Below are 13,544 nucleotides of genomic sequence, written 5' to 3'. Positions count from 1 at the left end.
TAGCCTGGTAGTGGGGTTGTGAATAGCCTGGTAGTGGGGTGGTGAATAGCCTGGTAGTGGGGTTGTGAATAGCCTGGTAGTGGGGTGGTGAATAGCCTGGTAGTGGGGTTGTGAATAGCCTGGTAGTGGGGTTGTGAATAGCCTGGTAGTGGGGTGGTGAATAGCCTGGTAGTGGGGTGGTGAATAGCCTGGTAGTGGGGTGGTGAATAGCCTGGTAGTGGGGTTGTGAATAGCCTGGTAGTGGGGTGGTGAATAGCCTGGTAGTGGGGTTGTGAATAGCCTGGTAGTGGGGTGGTGAATAGCCTGGTAGTGGGGTGGTGAATAGCCTGGTAGTGGGGTGGTGAATAGCCTGGTAGTGGGGTTGTGAATAGCCTGGTAGTGGGGTGGTGAATAGCCTGGTAGTGGGGTGGTGAATAGCCTGGTAGTGGGGTTGTGAATAGCCTGGTAGTGGGGTGGTGAATAGCCTGGTAGTGGGGTTGTGAATAGCCTGGTAGTGGGGTGGTGAAAAGCCTGGTAGTGGGGTGGTGAATAGCCTGGTAGTGGGGTGGTGAATAGCCTGGTAGTGGGGTGGTGAATAGCCTGGTAGTGGGGTTGTGAATAGCCTGGTAGTGGGGTTGTGAATAGCCTGGTAGTGGGGTGGTGAATAGCCTGGTAGTGGGGTGGTGAATAGCCTGGTAGTGGGGTTGTGAATAGCCTGGTAGTGGGGTTGTGAATAGCCTGGTAGTGGGGTTGTGAATAGCCTGGTAGTGGGGTGGTGAATAGCCTGGTAGTGGGGTTGTGAATAGCCTGGTAGTGGGGTTGTGAATAGCCTGGTAGTGGGGTTGTGAATAGCCTGGTAGTGGGGTTGTGAATAGCCTGGTAGTGGGGTTGTGAATAGCCTGGTAGTGGGGTTGTGAATAGCCTGGTAGTGGGGTGGTGAATATCCTGGTAGTGGGGTTGTGAATAGCCTGGTAGTGGGGTTGTGAATAGCCTGGTAGTGGGGTGGTGAATAGCCTGGTAGTGGGGTTGTGAATAGCCTGGTAGTGGGGTTGTGAATAGCCTGGTAGTGGGGTGGTGAATAGCCTGGTAGTGGGGTGGTGAAAAGCCTGGTAGTGGGGTTGTGAATAGCCTGGTAGTGGGGTTGTGAATAGCCTGGTAGTGGGGTTGTGAATAGCCTGGTAGTGGGGTGGTGAATAGCCTGGTAGTGGGGTTGTGAATAGCCTGGTAGTGGGGTTGTGAATAGCCTGGTAGTGGGGTTGTGAATAGCCTGGTAGTGGGGTGGTGAATAGCCTGGTAGTGGGGTTGTGAATAGCCTGGTAGTGGGGTTGTGAATAGCCTGGTAATGGGGTGGTGAATAGCACCTTCCTCAGCAGAGACCTGGTGTGTGTGTGTGTGTGTGTGTGTGTGTGTGTGTGTGTGGTAGCATACCCTCCTCGGCAGACACGCGGTGCTGCTTGCCGTCCTGTGTCCAGGGGAAGATGATGAGGCTGGGGTCCACTAGGGCACGACAGTACCCTGCCACCAGACAGGACAGTTCCTTAGCTGCTACTGACTCCAACAACAGGGTGATCGGCTGGAGAGAGGAGAGGAAGAGGAGAGGAAGAGGATAGGAGAGAGGGAGAGGAGAGGAGGAGGAGAGGAGAGAGGGAGAGGAGAGGAGGAGGAGAGGAAGAGGAGAGGAAGAGGAAGAGGAGAGGAGGAGGAGAGGAGGAGAGGAGAGAGGGAGGAGGAGAGAGGGAGAGAGGGAGGAGGAGAGGAGAGAGGGAGGAGGAGAGGAGGAGAGAAACAAGGAAGAGGAGAGGAAGAGGAGAGGAGAGAGGGAGGAGAAGAGAGAGGGAGAGAGGGAGGAGAGGAGAGAGGGAGAGAGGGAGGATGAGAGGAGAGAGGGAGAGGAGAGGAGGAGGAGAGGAAGAGGAGAGGAAGAGGAGAGGAGGAGGAGAGGAGGAGAGGAGAGAGGGAGGAGGAGAGAGGGAGAGAGGGATGAGGAGAGGAGAGAGGGAGGAGGAGAGGAGGAGAGAAACAAGGAAGAGGAGAGGAGGAGGAGAGGAGAGAGGGAGGAGAGGAGAGAGGGAGAGAGGGAGGAGAGGAGAGAGGGAGAGAGAGAGGGAGGATGAGAGGAGAGAGGGAGGAGGAGAGGAGAGAAGGAGGGGGAAGAAAGAGAGGAGGAGAGGAGGAGGGAGAAGAGAGAGAGGAGGAGAGGAGGAGGGAGAAGAGAGAGAGGAGGAGAGGGGGAGGGGAGTAGAGGAGAGCAGGTGAGGTGAGAGAAGATGAGGCTTCAGTGATAAAAACATGTCTTTCAGTAGTAGAAAACTAGCTTTTGGGGAAATTGGCTTTGTAGTGTGTGTCTGTGTGTCTGTGTGCGTCTGCTAGTCTGTGCATGCATGTCTGTGTGTGTGTGTGTGTGTGTGTGTGTGTGTGTGTGTGTGTGTGTGTGTGTGTGTGTGTGTGTGTGTGTGTGTGTGTGTGTGTGTGTGTGTGTGTGTGTGTGTGTGTGTGTGTCTGTGCGCGTCTGCTAGTCTGTGCATGCATGTCTGTCTGTGTGTGTGTGTGTGTGTGTGTGTGTGTGTGTGTGTGTGTGTGTGTGTGTGTGTGTGTGTGTGTGTGTGTGTGTGTGTGTGTGTGTGTGTGTGTGTGTGTGTGTGTGTGTGTGTGTGTCTGTGCGCGTCTGCTAGTCCGTGCATGCATGTCTGTGTGTGTGTACCATACCTTGATGTCCTGTAGATATATCTTGACCAGACTGACGCGGTCAGACTCTGGTAGCAGCTCTATGCGTGTGATACTGCTGAACTCTGTGAGGGTGGTCATGATGCTCAGTTTGTGGTTCACCACCTGACTGATACCGTACCGCGACCCCACCAACAGGCTCACCATCGACTCTCTGTCCTGGAGCTATATATATATATATATATATATATATATATATATATATATATATATATATATAGAGAGAGAGAGAGAGAGAGAGAGAGAGAGAGAATTATTTGAGAGTTTTTCTCACCTAGATCTGTGGATAAGGGAGGTGCATCATGGGAGTACTGAAGATCCAGGTTCTGTGGCCACCTAATTCCCGCCCCTACATCCAGCACTTCCCAACTCACGGTGCAACTTTGGCCTGAATACATGGCCTGGCCACACCAGCAGGGGGTGCCAAAATATAATAATTAATAGCTCTGTCATCCCCACTGAAACCCATCATATCCTGTCAGTAGACAGAGATGAATAGAGAGAGAGAGACACCATGACAGGATACGTTGATAGAGATAAATATCAATAGAGATGAATACATCATGCAAGCACTGACAAAGAGAAATAGAGAGATAATATAATCCTTCACAGTGGTGCTGAGGGACTACCATCATGAGATAGACAGAGATAACTAGAGATAGATAGAGCTCATCTCTCTTCTACCATCATGATATAGACAGAGATAACTAGAGATAGATAGAGCTATATGTATATTTATATATTTACAACTTTTTTTCACATACATTTTATTTTTATTTTCCATCAACTCATCTTCAAAACACTCTCCTGCAACCCGCCTCACCAATTTATAAATAAGTATTATTTACCTCAATCCTCCAAGAAGCTAGCCAGAAACTCCAAGAAGCTAGCCAGAAACTAACCAGAAGCTAGCCAGGAGCTAGCCAGAAGCTAATCAGAAGCTAGTTCAGAAGCTAGTTCAGAAGCTAGTTAGCTTCTTTACTGGCAAATCGTTAGTATTCAGCTAACCACGGTTTGTGGTTATCAGGTATCCTTTAGCTCGAAAATCTATCACCAGTTTTGTACGGCGCAGCGCGGCTCGGAACGGAACATACCGGACCAATTTTTCTCTCCATGTTCTTGGATTTCAACTGCTCTCTGGACATTCATTCCCGGATCTCACAGCTAGCTAGCTGCTATCCGTGTGTCTATCTGCTCTCGTCGATTCCAGAGCAAACATCAATTACTCCGGAGCTAGCCAGCTCCGTCAATCACTCCTGAGCTCCGTCAATCACTCCTGAGCTCCGTCAATCACTCCTGAGCTCCGTCAATCACTCCTGGGCTGCAGTCACCTATCCGGACCCGTTTTACTGCCTACGCGGAGCCCCACCGGGCCTTCACAACTGGACTGCCGACGTTATCTACCCGAAGGAGATCCGGCTGGCTCCTCCGTCGCGACGTTACCTGAACGCCCATCTGCGGCCTGCTAACCGTTAGCTGTCTTACCGGCTGCTCTCAGAATAGACAATCGGACAATTTTTTTTATTTTTATTATTATTATGTTTCTTCTTGGGCCTCTATAACTATATCTATTGTTTTTATTTTTTTTGTTGTTGTGTGATTTGGACTAATCCCCTCTACCACACGGAACCCCACTAATCTACTGACGGAACGCAAGAGGTGGCTAACAACAGACCTCCATCCTATGCGAGCTTGCTACCGATGTCCTGGCTAGCTGTCTAAATCGCCGTGACCCCCAAACCAACCACTCCACTCACTGGACTCTTTTGATCACTCGACTAAGGATGCCTCTCCTTAATGTCAATATGTCTTGTCCATTGCTGTTCTGGATAGTGTTTATTGGCTTATTTCACTGTAGAGCCTCTAGTCCTGCTCACTATACCTTATCCAATTTATTAGTTCCACCACCCACACATGCAATGACATCTCCTGGTTTCAATGATGTTTCTAGAAACAATATCTCTCTCTTCATCACTCAATACCTAGGTTTACCTCCACTGTATTCACATCCTACCATACCTTTGTCTGTACATTATACCTTGATGCTATTTTATCGCCCCCAGAAACCTTCTTTTACTCTCTTTTCCAGACGTTCTAGACGACCAATTCTTATTGCTTTTAGCCGTACCCTTATTCTTCTCCTCCAGGCCCTGCAGTGCCTAGCTCCACTCCTATTCCCCAGGCGCTCTCTTTTGATGACTTCTGTAACCGTAATAGCCTTGGTTTCATGCATGTTAACATTAGAAGCCTCCTCCCTAAGTTTGTTCTATTCACTGCTTTAGCACACTCTGCCAACCCGGATGTTCTAGCTGTGTCTGAATCCTGGTTTAGGAAGACCACCAAAAATTATGAAATTTTAATTCCAAATTACAACATTTTAAGACAAGATAGAACTGCCAAAGGGTCTTGCAATCTACTGCAAAGATAGCCTGCAGAGTTCTGTCCTACTATCCAGGTCTGTACCCAAACAATTTGAACTTCTACTTTTAAAAATCCACCTCTCTAAAAACAAGTCTCTCACCGTTGCCGCCTGCTATAGACCACCCTCTGCCCCCAGCTGTGCTCTGGACACCATATGTGAACTGATTGCCCCCCATCTATCTTCAGAGCTCGTGCTGTTAGGCGACCTAAACTGGAACATGCTTAACACCCCAGCCATCCTACAATCTAAACTTGATGCCCTCAATCTCACACAAATTATCAATGAACCTACCAGGTACCCCCCCAAAGCCTTAAACATGGGCACCCTCATAGATATCATCCTAACCAACTTCCCCTCTAAATACACCTCTGCTGTCTTCAACCAAGATCTCAGCGATCACTGCCTCATTGCCTGCATCCGTAATGGGTCAGCGGTCAAACGACCTCCACTCATCACTGTAAAACGCTCCCTGAAACACTTCAGCGAGCAGGCCTTTCTAATCGACATGGCCGGGGTATCCTGGAAGGATATTGATCTCATCCCGTCAGTAGAGGATGCCTGGATATTCTTTTTAAATGCCTTCCTCACCATCTTAAATAAACATGCCCCATTTCAAGAAATTTAGAACCAGGAACAGATATAGCCCTTGGTTCTCCCCAGACCTGACTGCCCTTAACCAACACAAAAACATCCTATGGCGTTCTGCATTAGCATCGAACAGCCCCCGTGATATGCAGCTGTTCAGGGAAGCTAGAAACCGTTATACACAGGCAGTTAGAAAAGCCAAGGCTAGCTTTTTCAAGCAGAAATTTGCTTCCTGCAACACTAACTCAAAAAAGTTCTGGGACACTGTAAAGTCCATGGAGAATAAGAACACCTCCTCCCAGCTGCCCACTGCACTGAGGCTAGGAAACACTGTCACCACTGATAAATCCACCATAATTGAGAATTTCAATAAGAATTTTTCTACGGCTGGCCATGCTTTCCACCTGGCTACTCCTACCCCGGTCAACAGCACTGCACCCCCAACAGCAACTCGCCCAAGCCTTCCCCATTTCTCCTTCTCCCAAATCCATTCAACTGATGTTCTGAAAGAGCTGAAAAATCTGGACCCCTACAAATCAGCCGGGCTAGACAATCTGGACCCTTTCTTTCTAAAATTATCTGCCGAAATTGTTGCCACCCCTATTACTAGCCTGTTCAACCTCTCTTTCGTGTCGTCTGAGATTCCCAAAGATTGGAAAGCAGCTGCGGTCATCCCCCTCTTCAAAGGGGGGGACACTCTTGACCCAAACTGCTACAGACCTATATCTATCCTACCATGCCTTTCTAAGGTCTTCGAAAGCAAAGTCAACAAACAGATTACCGACCATTTCGAATCTCACCATACCTTCTCTGCTATGCAATCTGGTTTCAGAGCTGGTCATGGGTGTACCTCAGCCACGCTCAAGGTCCTAAACGATATCTTAACCGCCATCGATGATAAACATTACTGTGCAGCCGTATTCATTGATCTGGCCAAGGCTTTCGACTCTGTCAATCACCACATCCTCATCGGCAGACTCGACAGCCTTGGTTTCTCAAATGATTGCCTCGCCTGGTTTACCAACTACTTCTCTGATAGAGTTCAGTGTGTCAAATTGGAGGGTCTGCTGTCCGGACCTCTGGCAGTCTCTATGGGGGTGCCACAGGGTTCAATTCTTGGACCGACTCTCTTCTCTGTATACATCAATGAGGTTGCTCTTGCTGCTGGTGAGTCCCTGATCCACCTCTACGCCGATGACACCATTCTGTATACTTCCGGCCCTTCTTTGGACACTGTGTTAACAACCCTCCAGGCAAGCTTCAATGCCATACAACTCTCCTTCCGTGGCCTCCAATTGCTCTTAAATACAAGTAAAACTAAATGCATGCTCTTCAACCGATCGCTACCTGCACCTACCCGCCTGTCCAACATTACTACTCTGGACGGCTCTGACTTAGAATACGTGGACAACTACAGATACTTAGGTGTCTGGTTAGACTGTAAACTCTCCTTCCAGACCCATATCAAACATCTCCAATCCAAAGTTAAATCTAGAATTGGCGTCCTATTTCGCAACAAAGCATCCTTCACTCATGCTGCCAAACATACCCTTGTAAAAATGACCATCCTACCAATCCTCGACTTTGGCGATGTCATTTACAAAATAGCCTCCAATACCCTACTCAAAAAATTGGATGCAGTCTATCACAGTGCAATCTGTTTTGTCACCAAAGCCCCATATACTACCCACCATTGCGACCTGTACGCTCTCGTTGGCTGGCCCTCGCTTCATACTCGTCGCCAAACCCACTGGCTCCATGTCATCTACAAGACCCTGCTAGGTAAAGTCCCCCCTTATCTCAGCTCGCTGGTCACCATAGCATCTCCCACCTGTTGCACACGCTCCAGCAGGTATATCTCTCTAGTCACCCCCAAAACCAATTCTTTCTTTGGCCGCCTCTCCTTCCAGTTCTCTGCTGCCAATGACTGGAACAAACTACAAAAATCTCTGAAACTGGAAACACTTATCTCCCTCACTAGCTTTAAGCACCAACTGTCAGAGCATCTTACAGATTACTGCACCTGTACATAGCCCACCTATAATTTAGCCCAAACAACTACTTCTTTCCCAACTGTATTTAATTTATTTATTTATTTTGCTCCTTTGCACCCCATTATTTTGATTTCTACTTTGCACATTCTTCCATTGCAAAACTACCATTCCAGTGTTTTACTTGCTATATTGTATTTACTTTGCCACCATGGCCTTTTTTGCCTTTACCTCCCTTCTCACCTAATTTGCTCACATTGTATATAGACTTGTTTATACTGTATTATTGACTGTATGTTTGTTTTACTCCATGTGTAACTCTGTGTCGTTGTATCTGTCGAACTGCTTTGCTTTATATTGGCCAGGTCGCAATTGTAAATGAGAACTTGTTCTCAACTTGCCTACCTGGTTAAATAAAGGTGAAATAAAAAAAATAAAAATAAAAAATCTCTCTTCTACCATCATGATATAGACAGAGATAACTAGAGATAGATGGAGCTCATCTATCTTCTACCATCATAATATAGACATAGATAACTAGATAGAGGTAATCTCTCCACTACCATCATGGTAGAGACACAGAGATAACTAGACAGAGGTAATCTCTCCACTACCATAATGGCAGAGATACAGAGATAACTAGACAGAGGTCATCTCTCCACTACCATAATGGCAGAGATACAGAGATAACTAGACAGAGGTAATCTCTCTCCTACCATCATGGTAGAGATACAGAGATAACTAGATAGAGGTAATCTCTCTCCTACCATCATGGTAGAGATACAGAGATAACTAGACAGAGGTAATCTCTCTCCTACCATCATGGTAGAGATACAGAGATAACTAGATAGAGGTAATCTCTCTCCTACCATCATGGTAGAGATACAGAGATAACTAGACAGAGGTAATCTCTCTCCTACAATCATGGTAGAGATACAGAGATAACTAGATACAGGTAATCTCTCTCCTACCATCATGGTAGAGATACAGAGATAACTAGACAGAGGTAATCTCTCTCCTACCATCATGGTAGAGATACAGAGATAACTAGATAGAGGTAATCTCTCTCCTACCATCATGGTAGAGATACAGAGATAACTAGACAGAGGTAATCTCTCCCCTACCATCATGGTAGAGATACAGAGATAACTAGATAGAGGTAATCTCTCCACTACCATCATGGTAGAGATACAGAGATAACTAGATAGAGGTAATCTCTCTCCTACCATCATGGTAGAGATACAGAGATAACTAGATAGAGGTAATCTCTCCACTACCATCATGGTAGAGATACAGAGATAACTAGATAGAGGTAATCTCTCTCCTACCATCATGGTAGAGATACAGAGATAACTAGACAGAGGTAATCTCTCCCTACCATCATGGTAGAGATACAGAGATAACTAGACAGAGGTCATCTCTCCACTACCATAATGGCAGAGATACAGAGATAACTAGACAGAGGTAATCTCTCTCCTACCATCATGGTAGAGATACAGAGATAACTAGATAGAGGTAATCTCTCTCCTACCATCATGGTAGAGATACAGAGATAACTAGACAGAGGTAATCTCTCTCCTACCATCATGGTAGAGATACAGAGATAACTAGACAGAGGTAATCTCTCTCCCACCATCATGGTAGAGATACAGAGATAACTAGATAGAGGTAATCTCTCTCCTACCATCATGGTAGAGATACAGAGATAACTAGACAGAGGTAATCTCTCTCCTACAATCATGGTAGAGATACAGAGATAACTAGATACAGGTAATCTCTCTCCTACCATCATGGTAGAGATACAGAGATAACTAGACAGAGGTACACCATCATGGTAGAGATACAACTAGAGATAACTCATGACAGAGATAACTAGACAGAGGTAATTCTCTCCTACCATCATGGTAGAGATACAGAGATAACTAGATAGAGGTAATCTCTCTCCTACCATCATGGTAGAGATACAGAGATAACTAGATAGAGGTAATCTCTCCCCATACCATCATGGTAGAGATACAGAGATAACTAGACAGAGGTAATCTCTCTCCTACCATCATGGTAGAGATACAGAGATAACTAGACAGAGGTAATCTCTCTCCTACCATCATGGTAGAGATACAGAGATAACTAGACAGATGTAATCTCCTCCTAATCATGGTAGGACTTGAGAGTAACACAGCTCCATCATGGTAGAGATACAGGTAACTAGTTAATCTCTCCTACCATCATGGTAGAGATACAGAGATAACTAGACAGAGGTAATCTCTTCTAACATCATGGTAGAGATACAGAGATAACTAGACTAATCTTCTCCTACCATCATGGTAGAGATAGAGATAACTAGACAGAGGTAATCTCTCTCTACCATCATGGTAGAGATACAGAGATAACTAGATAGAGGTAATCTCTCCACTACCATCATGGTAGAGATACAGATAACTAGACAGATAATCTCTCTCCTACCATCATGGTAGATAGAGATAACTAGATCAGAGGTAATCTCTCTCCTACCTGGTTAAATAAAGGTGAAATAAAAAAATAAAAATCTAGAGATAGATAGATGGAGCTATGATAACAGCTGTAATGTTCTGTTCATCATGGTAGAGGGAATATGATCAGAGGTAATACTACTAATAGAGATAACTGATCAGCTGTAATCTTCTGTTCCTAATCAGGTAGGGAATAGAGATAAGCTGATAGATGTTCTGTTCTACCATCATGGTAGAGAACAGAGATAACTAGACAGAGTAGTGTTCTCTCCTACCATCATGATAGAGATATGAGATAACTAGACAGAGGTAATCTCTCTCCTACCATCATGGTAGAGATACATGATAACAGACTGAGGTAATCTCTCTTCTAATCATGAGGGAATAACTGATCAGAGGTAATCTCTCTCTAATCATGGTAGGATACAGAGATAACTGAAGAGGTTCTCTCTCTAATCATGAGGATACAGAATAACTGATCAGAGGTAATCTGCTCTCCTACCATCATGGTAGAGATACAGAATAACTGATCAGAGGTAATCTCTCTTCTACCATCATGGTAGAGAATAGAGATAACTAGACAGTAATCTCTCCCCTACCATCATGGTAGAGATACAGAGATAACTGATAGAGGTTCTGCTCTACCATCAGAGATACAGAATAACTGATCAGCTAATTCTGCTCCCCTACCATCATGGTAGAGATACAGAGATAACTAGACAGAGGTAATCTCTCTCCTACCATCATGGTAGAGATACAGAGATAACTAGATCAGAGGTTCTGCTCTACCATCATGGTAGAGATACAGAGATAACTAGATCAGATGTAATCTCTCTCCTACCATCATGGTAGAGAACAGAGATAACTAGATCAGAGGTAATCTGCTCTCCTACCATCATGAGAGATACAGAATAACTGATAGAGGTAATCTGCTACCATCATGGTAGATAGAGATAATAGATCAGCTGTTCTGCTCTAATCATGGTAGAGGAGATAACTGATCAGAGGTAATCTGTTCTACCATCATGGTAGAGGGAATAACTGATCAGCTGTTCTGCTACCATCATGGTATAGAGGGAATAACTGATAGAGCTGTTCTGCTACCATCATGGTAGAGGGAATAACTAGACAGAGTAATCTGCTCTACCATCATGGTAGAGATACAGAGATAACTAGATGTTCTGCTCTACCATCATGGTAGAGATACAGAGATAACTAGACAGAGGTAATCTCTCTCCTACCATCATGGTAGAGATACAGAGATAACTAGATAGAGGTAATCTCTCTCCTACCATCATGGTAGAGATACAGAGATAACTAGACAGAGGTAATCTCTCCCCTACCATCATGGTAGAGATACAGAGATAACTAGATAGAGGTAATCTCTCCACTACCATCATGGTAGAGATACAGAGATAACTAGATAGAGGTAATCTCTCTCCTACCATCATGGTAGAGATACAGAGATAACTAGACAGAGGTAATCTCTCTCCTACCATCATGGTAGAGATACAGAGATAACTAGACAGAGGTAATCTCTCTCCTACCATCATGGTAGAGATACAGAGATAACTAGACAGAGGTAATCTCTCTCCCACCATCATGGTAGAGATACAGAGATAACTAGATAGAGGTAATCTCTCTCCTACCATCATGGTAGAGATACAGAGATAACTAGACAGAGGTAATCTCTCTCCTACAATCATGGTAGAGATACAGAGATAACTAGACAGAGGTAATCTCTCCCTACCATCATGGTAGAGATACAGAGATAACTAGATAGAGGTAATCTCTCCACTACCATCATGGTAGAGATACAGAGATAACTAGACAGAGGTAATCTCTCTCCTACCATCATGGTAGAGATACAGAGATAACTAGACAGAGGTAATCTCTCTCCCACCATCATGGTAGAGATACAGAGATAACTAGATAGAGGTAATCTCTCTCCTACCATCATGGTAGAGATACAGAGATAACTAGACAGAGGTAATCTCTCTCCTACAATCATGGTAGAGATACAGAGATAACTAGATACAGGTAATCTCTCTCCTACCATCATGGTAGAGATACAGAGATAACTAGACAGAGGTAATCTCTCTCCTACCATCATGGTGGCGCTGAAGGACTTCCCGCCAAAGGACTTGAGGTCACACAGCTCCTCCAGGTAGTTAATCTTCGCCTGATTGGCCGACAGCACCTTCTGCTTTGGCTCCTGTGATTGGCTCTTCTTCATGTGATAGCCAATGGCCTTTCTCAGATCCTTTTCCCTCATGTTCCTCAGGAGGGTTGAAGAGATAAAGTTCTCAATGCCCCAACTCTTCCTGTAGAGAAGATAGAGGGACTATGATCAGCTGTAATGTTCTGTTCTAATAGAGGGAATATGATCAGCTGTAATGTTCTGTTCTAATAGAGGGAATATGATCAGCTGTAATGTTCTGTTCTGTTCTAATAGAGGGAATATGATCAGCTGTAATGTTCTGTTCTAATAGAGGGAATATGATCAGCTGTAATGTTCTGTTCTAATAGAGGGAATATGATCAGCTGTAATGTTCTGTTCTAATAGAGGGAATATGATCAGCTGTAATGTTCTGTTCTGTTCTAATAGAGGGAATATGATCAGCTGTAATGTTCTGTTCTAATAGAGGGACTATGATCAGCTGTAATGTTCTGTTCTAATAGAGGGACTATGATCAGCTGTAATGTTCTGTTCTAATAGAGGGAATATGATCAGCTGTAATGTTCTGTTCTAATAGAGGGAATATGATCAGCTGTAATGTTCTGTTCTGTTCTAATAGAGGACTATGTCATGTAATGTTCTGCTCTAATAGAGGGAATATGATCAGCTGTAATCTAATAGAGGGAATATGATCATGCTGTTCTGCTGTTGATCAGTGTAATGTTCTGTTCTGTTCTAATAGAGGGAATATGATCAGCAGTAATGTTCTGTTCTGTTCTAATAGAGGGAATATGATCAGCTGTTCTGCTCTAATAGAGGGAATATGATCAGCTGTTCTGTTCTGCTCTAATAGAGGGAATATGATCAGCTGTTCTGCTCTAATGTTCTGTTCTGTTCTAATAGAGGGAATATGATCAGCTGTAATGTTCTGTTCTAATAGAGGGACTATGATCAGCTGTAATGTTCTGTTCTAATAGAGGGAATATGATCAGCTGTTCTGCTCTAATAGAGGGAATATGATCAGCTGTTCTGCTCTAATAGAGGGAATATGATCAGCTGTTCTGCTCTAATAGAGGGAATATGATCAGCTGTTCTGCTCTAATAGAGGGAATATGATCAGCTGTTCTGCTCTAATAGAGGGAATTTGATCAGCTGTTCTGCTCTAATAGAGGGAA

The 13,544-nt window shown here is 44.7% G+C and overlaps 1 protein-coding gene across 1 annotated transcript in view; it reads right to left on the bottom strand.

Annotated features, from left to right (window-relative positions):
• Nucleotides 1-1,345: 1,345 nt before the first annotated feature.
• Nucleotides 1,346-13,544, bottom strand: part of LOC127923400 (FERM and PDZ domain-containing protein 1-like) — a 13,299-nt gene continuing 1,100 nt past the window's right edge. Inside the window, exons 2-4 of the mRNA XM_052507434.1 lie at nt 12,298-12,514; nt 2,686-2,868; nt 1,346-1,552 (exon numbers count right to left, since the gene is read on the bottom strand). Of these exons, the coding sequence (XP_052363394.1) occupies nt 1,346-1,552; nt 2,686-2,868; nt 12,298-12,465 (558 nt within the window). The 5' untranslated portion in view covers nt 12,466-12,514. The remainder of the gene's footprint in view (nt 1,553-2,685; nt 2,869-12,297; nt 12,515-13,544) is intronic.

The sequence above is a fragment of the Oncorhynchus keta genome, unplaced genomic scaffold (assembly GCF_023373465.1).
Source record: "Oncorhynchus keta strain PuntledgeMale-10-30-2019 unplaced genomic scaffold, Oket_V2 Un_contig_2954_pilon_pilon, whole genome shotgun sequence".
Classification (NCBI taxonomy): Eukaryota; Metazoa; Chordata; class Actinopteri; order Salmoniformes; family Salmonidae; genus Oncorhynchus; species Oncorhynchus keta.
This window is presented reverse-complemented; position numbering and strand designations above follow the sequence as displayed.